The 22,781-nt window shown below is 34.7% G+C and overlaps 1 protein-coding gene and 1 pseudogene across 1 annotated transcript; both read left to right on the top strand.

The window, feature by feature from the left end:
* Positions 1–1,802: 1,802 nt before the first annotated feature.
* LOC120175838 overlaps positions 1,803–22,781 on the top strand; it is a 31,741-nt pseudogene continuing 10,762 nt past the window's right edge.
* Positions 21,683–22,687, top strand: LOC120175829 (profilin-3-like). The gene is made up of 3 exons (XM_039182386.1): positions 21,683–21,858; positions 21,954–22,091; positions 22,383–22,687. Exons 1-3 carry the CDS (start codon positions 21,733–21,735, stop codon positions 22,515–22,517), a joined length of 399 nt encoding a protein of 132 aa, XP_039038317.1. The 5' UTR covers positions 21,683–21,732; the 3' UTR covers positions 22,518–22,687.

The following is a 22,781-nucleotide window of genomic DNA, read 5'->3' as shown; positions in this document are numbered from 1 at the left end:
ATAATTTTATAACATAATTAGTCACTTAATTTATGTCATATTTTATGATAACAATATACATTATAAATATGTGCTCATAATTATGGATTTTAATCCAACATTTCTCAGTCAATACAAAGTTGCAGACTTACTCTATACTGTTTATCTACGAAACAACCATGTAATTTTGAGCATACAATTTCCCTAATAAACTCACAAATAATCTCTGGAGAATGCCTAACAACCTCATGGATTGTCTATAGTTATGTTCCTCCCAAATACAACACAGAAAACTAGTACAAACAATCTTAAGAATACAAACAATCAAGGACTTACCCTTCAAATTATCAACCACCCAATCGAGCATATCCTCCCAACATTGCAAACTGCAAGATAAACGACAAGTTTGCATGACCTTCCCTCAGATATTGGGGCATAAAAACACTCACAAAAATATATGGTTCCTAACATCAACCTCAATACCACATAAACATCACATACCATCTGTGGCAATACCCATACGAGCAAGTTTATCCCTAGTAGGAAGCCTATCAAGAATAACCATCCAAGATACAATGGATAGCTTAAGAACATGCAACGGAAATCAAATAACCTTTTGTTAATAATCTCTCTCCTATATTCTTTAATTTTCTCTCATATCCAGTTACTATTAACCATCCTCGAATTAATCCCCTCAGCAAAGAGAGTATCAACCTCCCCTCGCAAATTTAATAGTTTTTTTAAGATCCAACTAAAGTGAGGTCTACAATCACCAAACTAAATATCTCGTCCTTCAGTGCATACTCCTTAATCCAGGTCACTCACAATGAGCCCTCCCCTACAAGAATGCTCTTAACAAGCAACAAACTACATGATATGTTCCAACAGAGTAGATCCTCAATCCTCATACCTTACTTTAATTTCAAGCTACAAATCTGATGCCAACTAACTCCCATTCTCTTAATAGGGGTATCATTCTCTTTCCAAAAGAAATACATACATAATCTTTCGATTCCCCGAATCAAAGCTCTAGGAAGGATCCGTTTTCTACAACAAAAATTAGAGATACTGAACAACACAACCTTAATAAGTTCTAACCTCCCACCATAACTAAGATTCCTATAGGACCACACTTAAACCTTTCCCTGAATCTTCTCTAACAGAGGATACTATCTTTCTGCCTAATAGGAAACCTGCCCAACTTAAACCTATTAGCACTTTGGATTCTCCTCAAACTGTCATAATCCACACCATAAACAAAAACTTCAGTCTTAGCAACATTAAGTTTCAATCCAGACATCACATAAAATTGCTCAAGAACACTTTTCACCCCTAAAGTAGAGTCCATTGAGCCATGACAAAAAAATGAGCAAATCATCAACAAAATATATGTGAACGAGAAAAATCATTTTGTATTTGGGAAGAAATTTGAAGATCCTCTCTCTAAGAACTTAGAAGTAGTGACACAAGCCCTTATCCACATTCTAAACATATCAAGTAACCCCACGAAAATAAGAACATTCATCAAGAACTCTTAATTAACTGAGTCAAAGGTCATCTAAAAATCTATCTTAATAGCACACCGAGGGGAGAGGGATTTCCTACAATAGCCTTTAACTAACTCTTGTGCTAATAAAGTGTTATCAACAATGTTTCTACCTTTGATGAATGTTGATTAACTAGGGGATATCATTCCCGAGAAATAAGCCATCTTGCTAACTAAGATCTTTGTGATGGTCTTATAGGTCACAAAACAACACGAGATGGGACAAAAGTCTTTTGCCAAACTAGCGTTAGGAATCTTAGGAACAAAAATAATCACAATGGCGTTCAAGGAAGGTAATAAGTCAACATTATAAACAATACTTCATAACAACCAAGAAGTCCTCATTAACAATATCCCAAGACTCCATGAAAAACCATGCTGTAAACCCATAAGGACCATGACTCTTCTCATTCCTTTGCCTAAAGAGGACTTCTTTGATCTCACCATTAGTAACATCCTTCACAAGCTCATCCTCAGCACCAAGAGGCAAACTATAACTAATATAAGGTCCTTGAGTTGTTAAACCAAACAATTTTTAATTTCAAATTCAGATGACCCAATGATGTCAGTAAAGAACCTCATCATTTCAACAAATATATTGTCAAAGTCCTTCAATTTATTCCCATTATCATCAAGGAGGAACCAACATGATTTGTTTATGATTTATTTTTCTGGACTTCTTGAAATTCACATTATTTTTAGGCTTAATGTACCATTTCCCCTTAACTATACCATTTGTAACGAATTTCCCCATAAAATATTTTTTGGAACGTTATACCCTCTTATGTTTCAATAGTTACTCAGTTTGCCTCAAACCATTAACACCATTAAAAACAATTTACGGACCAATAGGAACAAACCACTTTACTTCTTAATTTTTATTTTATTTATCTAAATAAATAAAATCAAATAACAAAATAAAATAAGAAATTACCCTTCTTTTTCCATCAACATCACCCTCCTTCCTCAAACCCACCCATCAAAACAAAATTTCCCACTATAATTTCAACGAAGGAAGTCAAGTTCTTCAAAACACGATAATGAAAGCTTGAGAACCAATGGTTTCGACTTGACAAATCTCTAAAAAAGTCGAAATCCCACATTTGAAACCAATAGCTTGAGCGTTCTCTTTCGAAAACATCAAAGCTTGTAAAGCGATGCAAGCTTTCTCCTTCGCGAAACCACTACCAGATTAAAGGACTAAAATGAGATGATTCAAAAGCAACAACCCTTTGGAGATCAAAACATGTTTTCTCGACTCCACCGTCGATACCTTCATTTCCAAACAACTAGAATCAAGTAATCGCACGAGCACGGGAACCACCCCCTTCGCCACTACAATCATCATCTTCTTGTCGTCCTCTTGGAGTAAATCCAAGAGCGAATCTATGGCTGAGTTCTTCGATTCAATTGTTCTGATTTGTAACCAAGTTATCTAGTTCCTCAACTCAACTCGCGCTGCTTCTTTCTTCGAGGAAGAATTCGACACGACACCGTCTTGAAGAACACCACTACGAATCAAAATCTCACAGTCACTGATATACCGGTTTAACTTGGCTAAAACGGTGTCGAGATCACTCTAAATCTCAAGCTTCCTCGACTCAACTCACATTGTTTATAGTTGTGTTTTGTTTGTTTTGTTTCCAGACATAGGTTCTCAAAGTGAATATAACAGTGTAGCTGTGATGGGTGTAAGTAGAAAATAAGAAAACTATTGCAAAAAGTTGATGGTATTTGTTCTTATATGTTTATCTTTTTAACTAGTTATTCAAGTTTTATTTTTGGGTTTTAGATTTATTTATTTGTTATTTTGGTTAGGTGATGTGATCGTACTTCTACACCTTCTATTAATCATCTATCTTTCTTCAAGTGTGGATATCAACAAGGATTAGAGAGTTTTTCTACACATCTTCTCACATTATTTTACTTATGTTCTTGCATATGTCATCTACCCTTATGTTTCTCATATATGTCATGTTGTGTCAAGCATCATGCTTACATGTTATAACGTGCATATCATGTTTAGCAAACCTTCTCATGTGATAAACTTAGTGTATTTCATGCATCTTATATTAGACATGACTTAAATCATGAGAACACTATGTTTTATGACATTATCCATGCATACACATATTTAATTATACTTATTATATGATTATGCATTCATATCTAGCTTATCATATGTTTATGCATCTTATCCTACCTCATCATATGTATATACATCTTAGTTTAGCTCATATTTAGTTCATACATAGGCGACCATATGCATATCATTCATTTCCCGTTGTTTCACAACTTATTTTTGTGTTTTCATTGCTTTTTTAGGTGCATTGGATGTTAGCAGACATTATGACAGCTCTTTGGAAGCTCACTCAAACCATGTTAGCTCATTCTAGCTCAAACATATCAAAGGTTGGCTCACCCTAGCTGAAGGAAGCTCAAGAGTAGCTGAAGCAACTAGAAAGTAGCTAATGCTAGTTTGAGAGTAGCTGAGGACTAAGGCAACTGAGCTGGGGACTAATTATAGCTGGATGTAGTTGGAGTGACAGTAGATACCTAGTTAGCTACCTAAGCTACCTACCTAGCTAACTACCTATACTAGCTACCTAGAACCTACCTACACTAAGGAAGCATCCCATGGCCAAGAGTTCACCTTTGCAATGCGTAGAGTTACATACAATATCACGTGGTCATGTGCATCATGCTTGCTGCCATGTGCAAGTCATGTGCACCCTTTGAATTCAAAACAAGGCGCCAAACTCCAAGGGATTCCCACCATTCGGCCAAGCATTCTCCACCGCAAGTCTAGGCGCCAAGCATGTAGATCAACACACCTATTCAGCCAAGAGCATTCTACACCACTCAAATTGATTCTTCTTTAGTTGAACCAACATTACCATTCGACCAAAGGAAGAACAAACCTAGCCGAACCATTGCCTTAACTCTTCATCAATCTAGCATTATAATTCTTCATTCTAAGCATTGTAATCATTCAAGGAAATGCCTAGCCGAAACATTACTTACCTATTCAACCATTTCCTTTCAAATTCTATATAAAGCCAATGCCTTGGCTATTGTAAGGCATCACTCTTGTTTAATTAATATATTTGTGAGGTTATCCTCTTTTCTTAAGTTCTGTTGAACTTTTATTGACTTATCAAGTTCTTTTGGATCTTGTGGCATCAACCCCATTCATTTCATAGATACATAAGTCGTCTTGGTTTAATATACCAAAAAGGTCGAAGTCCTTTGCTACCACCTCTTGTTCAACTTATAAGGATTGGTGTTAGGCTTTAATTGAGCCTAGTTTCTTCCATAGTTGCTCAAGATACTATCTACCCAATTTTCTTTCATTCATAACCCATCACCACGCCCATACTTCCGCAACTATTCTATCATCAACAACATCATCTAAGCCCACCTATTCACCTTTACATCATCCACCAAGCCTTCTATTCGAGCCATATTTCTTGCAGGTTGTGTGCTCATCACTAGATCTACAATTAAAGGCACGAGTGCGTTACATCATTAGGGTTGTATACGACTAGTATAAATTTAGATAGTTTTACTGGGTTGGGGAAAGAGGGTGGCGTTGATGATGGAGATAGAAAAGAGGGGTAATTTCAATAATTTATTATTTTATTATTTGATTTTTATTTATTTAGATAAAGAAAATAAAAATTAAGAGGTGATGTTGCGTGTTCTGATTGGTTCATGAATTTTTTAATGGTGTTAACGGTTTAGGAAAAATGGGATAACAATTTAAAGTTAAGGGGGCAAGAAAAATACTTTAGTGGGCAACTCGGTACAAATGGTATAGTTCAGGGGGCAATGGTGCATTTAATCCTTCTTTTTATTCTGAGGTACTCTCTTCTTCAAACCCACACTATTCTTGAACCTATTATTTCTAGAATCAGAATTAGATTTCACAACGTTAACTTTCAAAGGAGATTGAAAAGAAGATGTAGAAGCCTTATCTTTGGGTCGGTTGATTATCTCTTTCCTCATGTGACATATCAATTTCTCTAGTGATATGTCCATCTTCTTATGCTTCATGAGGTTGCGGTAGTCAGGTCACGACTTGAGTAACTTCTTAGAAAAGACGTTTGCTTGGAGGATCTCCAACATCTTCATCACCTTAGCTAGAATATTTGAAACAAGTCTCTCATAGGTGTGAAGTTACTCTATTATGGATTTTTCATCCATCATTTAGAGTTTTAGCAACTCTTCAAATGGCATGCTTTTTGATCTTGGTGTCATCAGCTTTATACCTTTTATCTAAGGTGTCAATATAGACTTAACATTTTTTTCTAGACAAAATGATCAAATGAGTTGTTAGTTATATAAGTAAGTATCCTCTCATCATCATATTGTCAATGGCATCAATAATGGAGTTGTTTTGAGGATCCACAACTACATCAAATATGGCATCCATTGTAGTATATGTGACGGTATATACAGTGATGATGGGTGGATTGGCTAGAACATAATCTACTTCAATTTGTCTGAAGATGATGATCATCCTATGTGACCATCGATGGTAGTTTGTGTCTTCAAGTGGTTTGAATTTAGGGAGGTCAGATATAATTTTGTTCATCACTGTCATTTTAATATTAGTAATATTTTTGCTTCTAAAGACTACAGATGAAGCTGAAAACCTTTTCTTGATCTATAAAGCAAAAATGTGTATGTGAAAAGAATGACATGATACATGAATTTATCGAGCCTTACTTCCTTCAATAAAATGACATAGTTGAAAGGAAAAACTTTGGGAGAAAATCATTCTTTATTAATTAGTACTGTTTTATTTGACAATTTAGGAGGAAATCATTCTTTTAATAAATCATATTCTTAATCAAGTATCTCATAAAAGATTAGACTTTCATTTTATATGAATTGTGGAAAGATTATGCATCTGTTCTTCAATAACTAAAAGTGTGGGACAAAATTATTATTTTATACCTCCCGTGTTATTATCCACTGTCATATCCTTCGCTCCAGAAGGTCCTCTACTCATGAGATTCTTCATTGAAAGTGTGGGCGGCACTGTAATTTTTACATATATCTTTCAATAAGGTCATAGTTCCATAATTGTGATAGTATCAATCACGTTCTAGTGTCAAACTCACCCATAAACACTCAGGATTTGAGACCAACACCAACTTGGGTTCTTTTATTCTCCCTTATATATATTTTTAGAGATAGGCCTAGAGAGGCATGTGAAAGCGGTTCTCTCCCTAAAAATTCAAATTCTTATATATTTTTTAATATTTTCTATTGAAAATATATTTTCATCTCTCGACAAATTCTCATCTCCATTCCTGTATGTATTCTCACTCGTAAACGTATAAGCAAGGGAAAGGCTGGCAATAGCATATATAAAGCAAATGCTATGGGAACCCATTCTTTGAGCTTTAATGATGACGGGCCGCATGTGGGTAACACTCTTAAACCCTCTCTTTTTTATCTCTTTCCTTTCCTTCTACCAAGTATAACTATCTGTATTTTTTAAAATGTGAAAAGAAAAAGAAGAGAAAATATTTTATATATATGCATGTAGATTTAAAGTTTATTGGATGGTTGAAGAGACAAATTTCTATACGTAACTTGCTTTGTGCTGTTGTTGCTTGCTTAATCTATTATCTACTTCCTCTGATCCTCTGATCCTCTGACTACCCTTTACTTTTAGCCTGCAAATTTATCCTTTTCAATTGTTCTCAACTTACGGCAGTCCGTTACTACTACTGTTTATATTCAAATTTGCAATCAATCCTAAGAAATGTCACTGCTGTAACTTTTTCAAGTTTCAATCTCACTGTTTAACTGATGAAACTGTGCAGAAATGTTGAAATTTGAGTACTGCTTAATTTAGTCGGTTTTACTCTGATATGTTGGTACCAAAACTGGGGTATCAGTCATGATTAAAACTATGATTAATGTAAAGCTTTAAGAAAGATAAAGCAATCCTATTAAAAGATGATTGTTTTGACTGCAGTTTTACTGTGAGATTTGCAATCAAATCTAACATTTCCAAATTATATAAAACATATAGACTATATAATTAAGATTGAAATATGCTTCTCTAATAATTAGTCAGTGCTCCCTATCTGCAGAAATATATACGCTTACACACCCACCAAACTGACCCAAAAAAACCTTATCTTTTTCTAACCCCACATTATTGATTATACATCTTTTCAACTTATGAAATTATACATTTTATATAATATTAGTTCTATTATTCTTCCTATCTATATAAACAAGCATCTGCTTTTTAAACATATTACTGTGTCAATCATGTTACTCCAGTATAGCTCAAGGTAGATGAAATATCTAATTCCCTTAGTTCTTTGCTTACATGACTTTGTTTATGCTTTCATGTTCATAGTTTTGTAGGGGCAATTTCTTCAATCTTCGTTTTTTTCTCATTCAGTTGCATTGACTGATGCTAACTGGCAGTGGTGTTTCTTCGTGATCAAGAAATAAAGATTGTTTGATCCAAATTTGTCTCTGTTAAAAGAACTGCAGCAAATATTCTTCATTTGTTGGATACTTTTTTGGTATGTAGTTTTACTCGAAGTTTTATCAACTATTATTCCTTTCAGTCCTTGGATTAATCTGTTGAAATTATTTTATCCTTTCAACTTGGCTCAGACAAAAAAGATTTCAATTCAGCCATGGATAGCTTGGGATAGGATAACTCAGAAGTGGAAGAAAGTTTCTTAATTTCCAACTCAGGTTCTCCATTTATGGTGACAAGATGAATCTGCCAGAAAATATTTTCATTAATCCAATTCAACAACTCCATATAAGACCAGATTCAGATATAGTATCTGAAATGCTTCCGCAAACACTACTTCCTGCTTCAGATTCAATAAACGTCTCAAACTTTGATGTGCTGAAATGGAGGGATGGTTTAGAACAAGAATGTTTCCCTTCTCCCTTTTTGAATAGATAATCAGCTTCAGTTTATGATATGGGCATGGCGGTTCACTGGCAAGTCATCGCCGGTGCTACGAAAACAAGCTATCTTGAGTCCCTTGATTGCTTGCTCTCAGCTACTAATAGCACCACTGATACATCAGTTGAATATGATGAGATTTCAATGATATTCTCTGGTTGTAAGAGCTTATGGAATTTTGTTGCTACCAGTACTACTACTGCTTCTGCTGCAGTTTCATCAGGAGAGTCTGGAAAAAATGGCGCAAACGCCGGCAATGAGATGATGTCCTGGAGTTCTTCGGATCAATACATCAAGTCTGGTTGTTCAAAGTGAGGTAATAGCGAGTTCAAATCTGGTCTAAACTTCGGTTACTTTAATCTTCTTCACACTGGTTCTCCTACAAGAGAAGGTGGTTTCAAGCTCGTTACTGAGAACCAACCAAAAGCAAAGAAACCCAGATTAGAAAAGGCGGTCCCAAGCTCATCCAACATAAATTTTCAGCTTCCATGTTGTTCATCAGCATCATCTTCCATCGATGAGCCCGATACAGAGGCCATTGCGCAAATGAAAGAGAAGATTTATCGAGCAGCAGCGTTCAGGCCTGTGAACTTAGGCACGGAAGTGGAGAAACCGAAGAGGAAGAACGTTAGGATCTCGACCGATCCACAAACCGTGGCTGCAAGGCAAAGGAGGGAAAGGATAAGTGAGAGAATTAGGGTTCTGTAGAGGCTGGTCCCTGGTGAGAACAAGATGGATACTGCATCAATGCTTGATGAGGCTGCAAATTACGTAAAGTTCCTTAGGTCACAAGTCAAGGGACTAGAAAACTTAGGTCCCAAGGCAACACATAATTTTCTGTTCTTAAAACCTAATCATATCCACCACCCATGATCTTTTCATCATTTCGTAATTCAGCACTAATCACTAACATGCAAAAGAAAATAATCCCAAATCCCTTAATCATGAGTTTCATCATTATATCTTCTGTAGTCTTGAAAGGTCTAAAAGCTTTGTAATTATAACACTTATGATTAAGATGAAGGGACAGAAAGTAGTGTTTTGGATCACTTTACTCGTTGTTTAATGAATTCTCTGCACTTAAAAAGCTTTTTTTTTGAGCTTTTATATATTTGAGAGTCCAAATCAGCCAGTTTGGGTGTCTCCTTGATTCAACCCAAAGCGTGCACTTGAAAGCCACCCCCACTGTAATTGCTTACCACATGTTTATGCTTCTCTTTTGGCAGGTGCATTTTGCAAACAATACATATATATTATTAAACTCTTAAGTCTACTTTATATAATCCCAGATTCATCCAAAGTAATGATATTTTCATGATGGATTTGTTGTTGGGATTTAAATAGCGATCCGTCAATAGAATAGCAACCGTTATATAATAATAATAGTGCTGTTCGAAATCATTATCATATGATCACGACACCCCAATGATTGCAATAGTACCTATTATGTCTGAATCGTGAAGTACAACACAACTGAAAATATGGCCACAACATTAATTAGTTTAAAGAGATAGGTCATCCCTTAGCCACTTGCAAAAACTTCATTTCTTAAGTGGAACACATTATCTTGAACAGTTTACTCATCTAATATGAACAGTTTGTCGAGAAGATTATTGTCAACATGGAATCATACAAAATGGAATGAGTTTGTTTTGATACTCATAGATACTGAATCTCAGCTCATTGATCCTTTAACAGCTCCAAGTTGGGATCAATGTCACAAGATACAATACTTGTTGGCGCGGCCCTCTTTCGGGTGGGCCTGGAATTGGGCTACGACTTGAAATAATTGGGTTGGAGTCGCCACCGACCACTTTAAAATGAATTTAGGTGGGTCGGACACCATCTTACCTAATATGCGTTTTTCCAGAAACGTGTCGGGTTAGAGAGTCGGTTATAGTCAAGGAAGGATTAGCACCCTTGAACCGCCCTTTCGGTACCAATTAATTTATCGGTTGTCTTTAATTTCAAAATTAAAATTTAAAATTTAAAAGCATTCGATTCGAGTTATTTACCTGTGATCAGTTGAAATTTATCTACAAAGTTAAAAATGTTAGATACAATAAATAAATGAATGAATGAATACTATCGAAAGAAAGAAAAAAAGAATAATATATATATATAAGGAAAAAAATAAAATAAGAATAAATAGATAAATAAAATCAAAGGGGAAAAAATAAAATAAATAAATACAAATAAAATAATAATAATAAAATAATAATAATAATAATAATATTAAATAAACCCAAAAAAGAAAATAAAAATAAAAATATAAGATCAAATAAAATAAAAGGGAAAACAAAATAATAATAATAAGTAAACGATTATAATATATATATATATATATATATATATATATATATATATATATATATATGAATGATAAAAATATATATACGAGAATTTAAAAAATATATATATCAAAAAGAAAAAAGGACTAATTTAAAAGAAAATAAAATTAGGGGCCAAAACTAAAAGGAAAATCAGGGTTAGATTCAAATTAAGGGGTAAAATAAGCTCTTATAAAGAACGAGGGACTGAAATACGAATATCCCCCTTTACCCTAGAAAACACGCAGATCCATCCTTCGGGTCGGGCCAATCCAATGGGCACGCGGGTTGCATTTAAATACTAAAATTCAGCTTAAAATTTTCATTTTACCTCATTCTCTCAAATGAACCTCTCGACCAACTCTCTCAATTCTCTCAAGTCTCCTCGCCCGGCCGAATGCTGGCCAACGCCCAGTGGCCTCTCCACCACGCCGGCCACCGCGCCAGCCATCGCATCTAAACTCCCACAAAACGCTCTCCTCCACCCCCTCAACACTAATCTGAAACCCGATTCCCCTAAAAAAGCTCCAAACGGCGTAGATCTGAGAAAAACCGTTCAGTTTTCTCACCTTTTCCGACGTTGCTCTCCGAATCTCCAAGGCCTTCTTCTCCGAGTGTTTTTTTTTTGCGTTTATGTTGCTAGTTAATTTGGGGCTTGGCTCCTTGTGTTTACTATTTTTCTCTCGTTTTTTTTGTCTCTGATATTCTATCGGTTTTTGTGTTGGTATGATGGTATCTCGGTTGTGTTGATGTCGTGATGGTATTGTTGGTCTCTTTGGCCGTTTTGTGTGCACTGGCTCACTCAATGATTGTTTGGCTTTCTATGTTGGTTGTGGTTTTTGATGATGTGTATTGTTGGTACTGTGGTTCTGTTGATGGTTCTCTGTTGATGTCCCCCGTCGCATGGCCTCACTGGCTTTTATAGCCCGGTTTTGGTCGTTTCTAGCCCCGAAACAAGGGGGATGTGACTGTTGTGAGGCTAGTCATCACGGCATGGGTCAGTCCTGGGATATCTGGTCGGCCGTTTTGGTGACATTATTGACTGGTCGTGTTGTTACGTGCGCCCCTCTGAACCCTTCATATGCGGTGCCTTTGCTGATTACTTTAGGGTTTCCAAACCCTAAATCCTAACAGGCTAGATCAGGCCTGCTTAGCCTTGGACCTAACTGCTTTGGACATATTTGGACCCTGGACCTACAAAAACGAAAATAAAGAAAAAATTAATAATAATAATAATAATAATAATAATAAGTAAATAATTAAATAAATAACAATAACATATAAAAAAATATTTTCCAAAAATATATACAATATATATTTTTAAAAATATTTTAAAATTATATATTATACATTTTTTAAAAAAATGTTTTCAAAATTATATAGTTTTCAAAAATGTTTTTTTAAAACTATATATTATATAAGTTTTCAAAATGATTTCAAAACTATATAATATATATATGTTTTCAAAATGTTTTTTAAAAACTATATATATTTTCTAAATGTTTTAAAAACTATATAATATATATATATTTTTAAAAAATTTAAAAAAACTATATATTATATTTATTTTCAAAATGATTTAAAAACTATATAATATATATATTTTCAAAAATGATTTAAAAACTATATATTATATTAATTTTCAAAATGTTTTAAAAACTATATAATATATAAATGTTTTCAAACATGTTTTCAAAACTATATATTATATATATTTTTTAAAAATGTTTTCAAACTATATAATATATAAAAAAATAGGACGAAATCGCCAAGCTGTCGCGGCCGTCTTTCGGGTGGGCTCGGAATTGGGTTTCAACTTGAATGAATTGGGTTAGGAGTCGCCACCGATCATTTATTTTAAAACAAATGAGTTGATCAGATACCTTATTTCTTACCTGATCTGCGTCTTACCAAAGATGTGTCAGATTCAGAAGTCGGTTACAATCAAGGAAGGGTTAGCACCCTTAAACTGCCCTTTCGGTACTACGTAATTTTCAGTTATCTTTAATTAAGAAAATTGAAAGTTTAAATTAAAAGGTAAAATAACTATCCAAATTATTTACCCCTGATTGATTGAAATACCCTTAAAAAATAAAGACATTAAAAACGAAAATGAATAAAGTAAAAAGAATAAAATAAAGGAAATAAGAATGAAAAATAAAATAGAAAATTAAAAAAAAGGTAGATAAGCAAAATAACATAAAGTAAAACAAATAAATAAATGATATAAGGACACTAAAGGTAACATACACATGAAAATATGCAATATAAAAATAAATAATAAAAAGACCAAAAAATAAAAAAAATAAAAGTGAATAAATAAATGAAATAAAAAAATAAAATGTTAAAGAAAGCAAGAAAAAAGATCAATAAATAAATAAAAGTGAAATAAAAAAATGCAAGTAATTATAAACAAGAAATAAAAGATAATAAAAAAAGGGAAAAATAAATAAATATATATATATACACTAATCAAATATAGAATAATATATATATATATATATATATATATATACATATAATAATAATAATATATATAATAATAAAACGTAATAAAAAATTAAAAAATTAAAAAATAATAAAAATTAAATACGAATTGAATTTAACGGGGGGCTAAATTGAAAAGAAAAATGAATTGAGTGGCCAAATTAGAATAAATTCGGGGTTTAAATGTCGATTTGGGGTCAAAATAGAAGTATTTGGAAATATAGGGGGACCAAAAGGGTGATTTACCCACTTTATTTAAAAACACGCGGATCCCTAAGGGATCCACTCGGGTCATCGGGTCGGGCTCATGGATACTATAAAGGCCAAATTTTGGCCTGAATCATCATTTCCACCATTTGAAAAACGTAGCCTCCCTCCCCCATTCATTTTCTCTCATCGTTCTTCACAGATGAAGAACAAGCACCCAGTATCCGGCCAACAGCGTCGCCTCGCCGGCCGCCGTTCATCGGCGGCAAAAATAAAAAAAGTTTTCATTTTTCAACAGATTTTTGCTCCCTCTTTCCGAAAATGTAATTTGTTTTTGAAAAATAACCTCTAGGGAGCGTAGATCTGAAATCAAAGTTTCGAAAACTCCCTCTTGGTCATCGGCTAAAACGTTTTTCTTTGGGGTTTTCAAGTAAAAAATGCGAGTAACAACGCATGCAAGTGAAGAAAAAATGAAAGGTAAAAGCTTTCACCTTTTATTGCTTCGAATCATTTACAATAGCTTCGAAATCACTCTTTCTTTGCTTGTATTTTTCTGGTATTTCTTGTGTAAAATCCTTGGTCCATTATGAGTATTTTCTGACCATAACTAGACTTCTGAGCTTTTCATCTCTTGTATTATAACCCCTTTGTCCATTAATGCAAATTATTTATGTTTAACAAACACATTTTTGGTGGATCAACACCTCTTTTGAATGATGCAAATTGTCAAAAATTGAAAGTGAACAAAAATGAAAAAGTGTTAGTGAGGTAAATCAAAACAATAATAAAAATAAAAAGTCCTACCCCACGTGATATCTACCCCACATGCTTTAATTCTTATCCGGACATGATCTCTATCCCGCAAGTTGATTTTGAACAAGTCCTAACCGCATAAATTTCTAGTTCACATGCTTTGAACATGAAATAAAGCAGAAAATAATATCAAAGCAATATAGGGTTTGTAATGAGGTTTTGGGGTGAGCTCTAACTCTTTGTAGTCTCCCAGTTTAGGTTCTAAAAAAGGTACTCGAGTTCTCCTTGCTGGTGCCCCCTTGGGCTTGCCAGACCCTTAGTCCTAAGCCCATTACAAGCTTGTGTGGACTAAGTTAAACTCGAGGGGAAACATTCCCTTATGCCCATATGGAGAATAAATTCACACAAATGCATAAAGTATATGAATCTCGAAGGTTACTTGCTAGGCCCATACGGTGAATAAATTCACACAAAGGCGTCGCTTTCACCCCACTTAAAATGGGTTCGGAGCTCGAGTTTAGAGCCTTAGATGAAAAATCTTTAAGGGCTGAAATCATTAAAAACGGTCAGTACAACTATTTACTCGAAAATATAATCAAAAGTAAGTAATAAGGATTGAAATGTTACCTTAAAATTTAAACTTACCCTTTTCGTTAAAAAGACAACTGGAAATTACCATAGCCTGACTCACTTACATGTCCCCAGCGGAGTCGCCAAGCTATCGCGACTGTCTTTCGGGTGGGCCCATAATTGGGCTACGACTTGAAATAATTGGGTTGGAGTCGCCACCGACCACTTTAAAACGAATTTAGGTGGGTCGGACACCATCTTACCTGATATGCGTTTTTCCATAAATAAGTCGGGTTCGGGAGTCGGTTACGATCAAGGAAGGATTAGCACCCTTGAACCGCCCTTTCGGTACCAATTAATTTATTGGTTATCTTTAATTGAAAAAAATTAAAAATTAAAATTAAAATTTAAAAGCATTCGATTCGAATTCCTTACCTTTGATCAGTTGAAATTTATCTACAAAGTTAAAAATGTTAGATACAATAAATAAATAAATGAATGAATACTAAGTAAATCGAAAGAAAGAAAAAATAATAAATATATATATATATATAAGGAAAAATATAAAATAAGAATAAATAGATAAATAAAATCAAAGGGGAATAAATAAATAAATAAATACAAATAAAATAATAATAATAAAATAATAATAATCATAATAATAATATTAAATAAACCCAATAAAGCAAATAAAAATAAAAATATAAGATAAAATAAAATAAAATAAAAGGGAAAAACAAAATAATAATAAGAAGTAAATGATTATAATATATATATATATATATGAATGATAAAAATATATATACGAGAGTTTAAAAAAATATCAAAAAGAAAAAAAAGACTAATTTAAAAGAAAATATAATTAGGGGCCAAAACTAAATGGAAAATTGGGGTTAGATTCAAATTAAGGGGTAAAATAAGCTCTTACAAAGAACGAGGGACTGAAAAGTGAATTATCCCCCTTTACCCTAGAAAACACGAGGATCCATCCTTCGGGTCGGGCTGATCCAACGGGCACGCGGGTCGCATTTAAATACTAAAATCCAGCTTAAAATTTTCATTTTGCCTCATTCTCTCAAATGAACCTCTCGACCAACTCTCTCAATTCTCTCAAGTCTCCTCGCCCGGCCAAATGTTGGCCAACGCCCGATGGCCTCTCCACCATGCCGGCCACTGCGCCAGCCACCGCATCTAAACTCCCACAAAACGCTCTCCTCTACCCCTCAGCACTAATCCGAAGCCCGATTCCCTCAACACTAATCAAAAATGTTTTTTTAAAACTATATATTATATAAGTTTTCAAAATGATTTCAAAACTATATAATATATATATGTTTTCGAAATGTTTTTTAAAAAATATATATATTTTCGAAATATTTTAAAAATTATATAATATATATATTTTTAAAAATGTTTTAAAAACTATATATTATATTTATTTTCAAAATGTTTTAAAAACTATATAATATGTATATTTTCAAAAATGTTTTAAAAACTATATATTATATTAATTTTCAAAATGTTTTAAAAACTATATAATATATAAATGTTTTCAAACATGTTTTCAAAACTATATATATATATATATATATATATATATATATATATATATATATATATATATTAAAAATATTTTTAAACTATATAATATATATAAAAAATAGGACGAAAATGAGTGTCTATATTTGCCAACCAAATGAAATATGTTTTGTATTTCTCTCGATCCTAAAGAGTTTTATTATTGGAGAAAATATATCTTCTTAACATATCAAAATCAAAAGGCTTAAGAATTTTAATAGAGAAAATAACCTCAGTGACCAAAAATCCCATATAATATACGATTTTAACCAACTTTTTCCGGATTTGCCAAAATGACCAACAAAATCGCAATGCGATCGCTAATTCGCAACGCGATCTCCATTATCGCAAATTCGCGTTGCATTTTCGCAATGCGATAGTTGAAAATCGCGTTGCGATGGTCTACAGTATCGTTTCGATTTTCCCAATTCGCAATGCGAATAAGTAAATCGCAACGCGAATTGGGAAAATCGCAATGCGAATAAGTAAATCGCAACGCGAATTGGGAAAATCGCAATTCGATACTGACTATCGCAATGCTATAATAAAAAATCGCAACGAGATACTTACTTTCGCAACGCGATACTGACTTTCGCAACGCGATTTACATAGCGCCATTCGTATTAACACGTATTTTTTTTTTCAAATTCCAAACACGTATTTTTTCTTAATAAATCGGAAAATGAACCGTCCACAGTAATCGCAACTCATAACCTCAAACCCAAAAACACAACACTCAGTCCCATCTCCATCTCTCACTCTCTACGGCGAAATCCGTCCCCATCTCCGAAGATTTCCGTCCCCATCGCCGGCGAAATCCCTCACAACCATTCACAGTCAAAAATCCCTCACAATCATTCAGAAATGGAAAATCAATCTCCGAGGGTTAGTTTTTTTTTATTTTTATTTTGAAATTTTTGCATTATTTTAGGTTTTTCATATTGAGATTGATGATAAGTTTACTGGTAATTTCAATAATAGATTAACCATTTCACTTAGATTTCTTATTAAATTCATTCGATTGCTGCCAATACTGCTAAACTGTTTAGCCTGTGAAGTTAGTATTTGTCTTTGCTTTGTCTTTTGGTTGAAGTAATGCAGAAGAAGAATAGTTTCGAGAATGAAAATCGCAACGGGGAAATAACTATCGCAACGAGATAATCGCAACGCGAAACCAAAATCGCATTGCGATTTTCATTTCGCGTTGCGATTTTCATTCGATTTTTATTTCGCGGTTGCGATTTTTATTTCGCGTTGCGATTGTCTGGTCGCGATAGTCATTTCGCGTTGCGATTCTCTCGTTGCGATAGTCATTTCCGCGTTGCGATTCTCATTATCTCGTTGCGATTTTCATTTCAACCAAAAGACAAAAACAGTGTTGCAAATTTTAGTTTCAAGAATAAACTACTATTTATGTTTATTGTTTTGTTTTTGGTATATCTTGACAGTGTAATTTTTGGTATATCTAACTTGGTATGTTTATTGTTTTTTTGTAGAAATTTTTTTCGGCTTCATTGACATTAAGGAATAAAGTTAGCCTAGCCACTACAATTGCTTCGAAGCTTTCACCTGCACAAAGAAAATTGTTTGAAGAAACCTGCTTCGGGCCATGGCTGAGAGTACAGCATCCGGGTGGAGATGCTAGTTTGACCCATTTGTGGCTTCAGACCATGACTAGCGATCTACCCGACAGTATACAACGTGGTGAGGAAGAGATATGGTTTCATTTTCCACCGGCGTATACTTGTTTTGGGCGGAAGGAGTTCTGCTTAATCACTGGTCTACGATTCGGACACGATGATGTAGGCTGGTACACTCGTCATATCACCCGCCCATCATGGTTATCCAGGGTTTTTCCTGATGAGTCAATAGAGAAGCCGAACTTACACGTCGACGACATGAAGAAATTGTTTAATAAGAAAGATGGTTTTACTCGGATGAATGACATCGATGTTGTCCGAGTATGCCTTCTACTACTTTTGTATGCCGGCTTTCTAGGCAGAGAGGCCAGACAACCTATTCCTCAGGAGCTAATATTATTGGTAGAGGACCTAAATGCATGGAATCTGTTTCCGTAGGGTTCGTATATATGGAAAGCTACCTGGACTAAGTTGTCGTCTGCCTTTGATGACCGCAAAAGTTTGCGGGGCGATGGGTCGAAATACACTTTGTCAGGCTTTGTTTGGGCCTTTAAGGTAAGAATTTCTATATAATGTTTTCAAAATTATAATTAATTATTTAACAATTACTAATGTTTGTTATTATATTGTTTGTAGATTTGGATATTCGAGGCTTTCCCCAGCATGCAGACATATGCATTAAAATCCTCAGATGATATTCCTAGGGCTATTTCCTGGAAGAGGAAACGTATGTTGGATTGGGAAGACTTAATACCATATGCGACAATAAATCATGTAAGTTAACACAAATACTATCATATATAAACAAGTTATTAATAGTAGACGTTTAACTTTGTTTTAGTTTTTATATTTTTAGGAGGCCAACACTCCATTAATGAGACTGACACCCACGGAGGCTGAGCTTGCCACTGATTGGTGGCAAGCTAGTCAGCGTTTTTTTGATGGCACGAATGATGACCAGCCTCCACTTCCTCCACTTCGAGAGCCATCACCTCACCCAGAGCCATCACCTGATCGACCCGACTATACACCTCTACAACGAGAGCCATCACCTATCCCGTCACATCATCGAGTCTCTTCCAGGAAATAGCCCTGGGAATATTATTTGAAGTTTTTATTGCATATGTCTTCATGGCGGGAAAGGCCTCAAATATCCAAATCTACAAACAATATAATAACAAACATTAGTAATTGTTAAATAATTACTTATAATTTTGGAAACATTATATAAAAATTCTTACCTTAAAGGCCCAAATAAAGCCTGTCAAAGTGTATTTGGAACCATCGCCATGCAAACTTTTTCGATCATCTAAGGCAGACGATAACTTATTCCATGTAGCTTTCCATAAATACGAGCCCCACGGAAACAGGTTCCACGCATTTAGGTCTTCTACCAATTTGATTAGATCATTTGGAATAGGTTGTCTGGCCTCTCTGCCTAAAAAGTCGGCATGCAAAAGAATTAGAAGGCATACTCGGACAACGTCGACGTCATCCATCCGAGTAAAACCATCTTTATTATTCAAAAATCTTGTCAGGTCTTCTACGTGTAGACTCGGCCTCTCCAGCTCAGGAAAAACCCGGGATAGCCATGATGGGCGGGTAATGTGTCTAGTGTACCGACCTACATCATCGTGTCCGAAGCGTAGACCGGTGATTAAGCAAAACTCCTCCCGCCCAAAACACGTATACGCCGGTGGAAAATCAAACCATATCTCTTCATCACGACGTTGTATAGTCTCTGGTAGATCTCTAGTCATGGTTTGAAGAAACAGGTGTGTCAACATCGTATCTCCACCGGGATGTTGTACTTTCAGCCATGGCCCGAAGCATGTATCCTCAAACATTTTTCTTTGTGCAGGTGAAAGCTTCGACGCAATTATTTTGGCCAGGCTGACTTTATTTCTCAAGGTCAATTGAGCCGAATAAAAGTTCTACAAAAACAATAAACATACTAAATTAGATATACCAAAAACTACACTGTGAAGATATACCAAAAACAATAATAAACATAAATAGTAGTAGTTTATTCTTCAAACTTAAATATGCAACACTGTGAATTTCGTATTTGTCTTTGTTTTTTGGTTGAAGTAATGCAATTCATTCAAGTTTCAATTTGCAGAAGAAAAATAGTTTCTGAAAATGAAAATCGCAACACGAAAATGACTATCGCAACGAGAGAATCACAACGCGAAACTAAAATCGCGTTGCGATTTGCATTTCGCGTTGCGATTCTTGGTTGATTTAATAAGCAATCTAAGTGAAATGGTTAATCTATTATTGAAATTACCAGTAAACTTATCATCAATTTCAATATGAAAAACCTAATAATAATGCAAAAATTTCAAAAAGAAAATAATTAAAAAAACTAACCCTCGTTGGTTGATTTGGTTGATTTTCCATTTCTGATTGTGAGGGTGGCTCTGAGAGATTTAGATAGACGGATTTCGCCGGAGATGGGGACGGATTTCGTCGGAGATGGGTGAGAGAGTGAGAGATGGAGATGGGACTGAGTTGTGATTTTAGGTTTTAGGTTATGAGTTGCGATTACGGGATATACTGTGGACAGTTCAGTGTTCCAATACATTAATATTCATGTTTGGAATTTAAAAATAAAATACTTGGCCAGGATACTAATGGCGCTTTGAAAATCGCATTGCGATTATGTATTATCGCGTTGCGAAAGTCAGTATCGCGTTGCGAAAGTAAGTATCTCGTTGCGATTTTTTATTATCGCATTGCGATAGTCAGTATCGCATTGCGATTTTCCCAATTCGCGTTGCGATTTACTTATTCGCATTGCGATTTTCCCAATTCGCGTTGCGATTTACTTATTCGCATTGCGAATTGGGAAAATCGCAACGATACTGTAGACCATCGTAACGCGATTTTCAACTATCGCATTGCGAAAATGCAACGCGAATTTGCGATAATGGAGATCGCGTTGCGAATTAGCGATCGCATTGCGATTTTGTTGGTCATTTTGGCAAATCCGGAAAAAGTTGGTTAAAATCGTATATTATATAGAATTTTTGGTCACTGAGGCGATTTTCTCATTTTAATATATCAATGAATTCAGTTACATTTTCGTATTTAAATTATTACTCTTGTAGAGGCGGAAGAACCCTAAAAAACCTGAAAATTTCAACCGTCTTTGCTCGTTCAAACTTCAAATCAATGATCTTGGAAAATGTGAGAAGACAGCTTAAAGAGTGTGGTTTCGTAAGGCAAATTAAACACTGTGTTTGTAAAGTCCTGGGAGGATCATATCTCCGGTTTATTCATTTGATAATTTCTTAAAAAGAATATCATTATTTACTAAAAAAAGAAAGTTTAATTTATATATCACATCCAAATTGTTAATAAATAAAAGAAATTATATAGAAGAAAAAAAAATGGAAAGGTAATTGGATGGATTGGCGAGTTCAGGGGTTATTTTTAACAAATCTATGCATGATGAGGTGGCAAGGCCATGTGCAACCACGTCAGGAACTCCGTCCCACAATTAACTCCTGTTTGAATGGGTGCAACTTCTCTCTGTTCCTTTTGAAACCACTAATCCCTCCTATAGTCCTATTTATACTGCTGACCGGCCTTTCGAAAAAGCTGAAAAGGAAGTGAAAATCGTGGGTGTTTTTGAGCTTTGATAAAATAAAAAAGAAGAAGAAGAAACAAACAAGAATGTCGTGGCAAACTTACGTTGATGAGCACTTGATGTGCGAACTCGAGAACGGCAATCATTTGACCGCCGCCGCCATCATCGGTCTCGACGGCAGTGTTTGGGCCCAGAGCTCCGCTTTCCCCAAGGTCTCTCTATCCGATTCTCATCTTATTCTTCAATTCTTCATCATCATCGTCGTCGTCTTTCATAATGTATATTTTCTTTCCACCTTTGCCGACAGTTTAAGCCCGAAGAGATCACCGCCATCTTGAAAGATTTTGATGAGCCTGGGTCTCTGGCACCGACTGGGCTGCACCTTGGTGGCGTTAAGTACATGGTGATCCAGGGAGAACCAGGAGCTGTTGTTCGTGGGAAGAAGGTCAATCGTTGTTTTACTCTTTCATTTATCATCTTTAATTGTGAATTATTATTTATTGTTTCTTGTTCACAATATTTTTGTGTTGGGTTAATTAGAAAACAATTTGTAGAATGACCTATTCCAACTTGTAGTAGTTCCGAAATCCGAAATTTTTTCTATTAATTGTCTTTTATTGATGGTGTTCATCTACGTATAAAAGCTTGTGTTGTTAATATATACATATATATACTCAAAAGAATTTCTAAATCCGTTATTGATCATATCTGGAAATGGTTGTGATTAATCTTGTAGGGCGCCGGGGGCGTGACTGTGAAGAAGACTGGGCAAGCTTTGATTTTCGGGATATATGAAGAACCGGTGACTCCCGGACAGTGCAACATGGTGGTTGAGAGGTTGGGTGACTACCTAGTTGATCAGGGCATGTAGGCTTTTTAACCTCTATCCTTCCCCAAGCCCTTTTTTGATTTCCCTCTTGCTTTCGGGTTTTTTTTTTCCTGCATCTTTCTCTTCCATGCCCATCAACTGGCTTTGATTTATTTTTTCTTTCCTTTTGGAATTGTTGATGACAATAAATCATGTGAATGATTTCTGGTTTTGCTAGGTTTTTTTCCTCTCATTTTGGCAACTCACCATAATATATACTATGTTGTTTGGATTTCTTTCATGTTATTGGCGGAATTTGATATAGGG

This window comes from Hibiscus syriacus, unplaced genomic scaffold, assembly GCF_006381635.1.
Source record: "Hibiscus syriacus cultivar Baekdansim isolate YM2019G1 unplaced genomic scaffold, ASM638163v2 tig00112216_pilon, whole genome shotgun sequence".
NCBI lineage: Eukaryota > Viridiplantae > Streptophyta > Magnoliopsida > Malvales > Malvaceae > Hibiscus > Hibiscus syriacus.
This window is presented reverse-complemented; position numbering and strand designations above follow the sequence as displayed.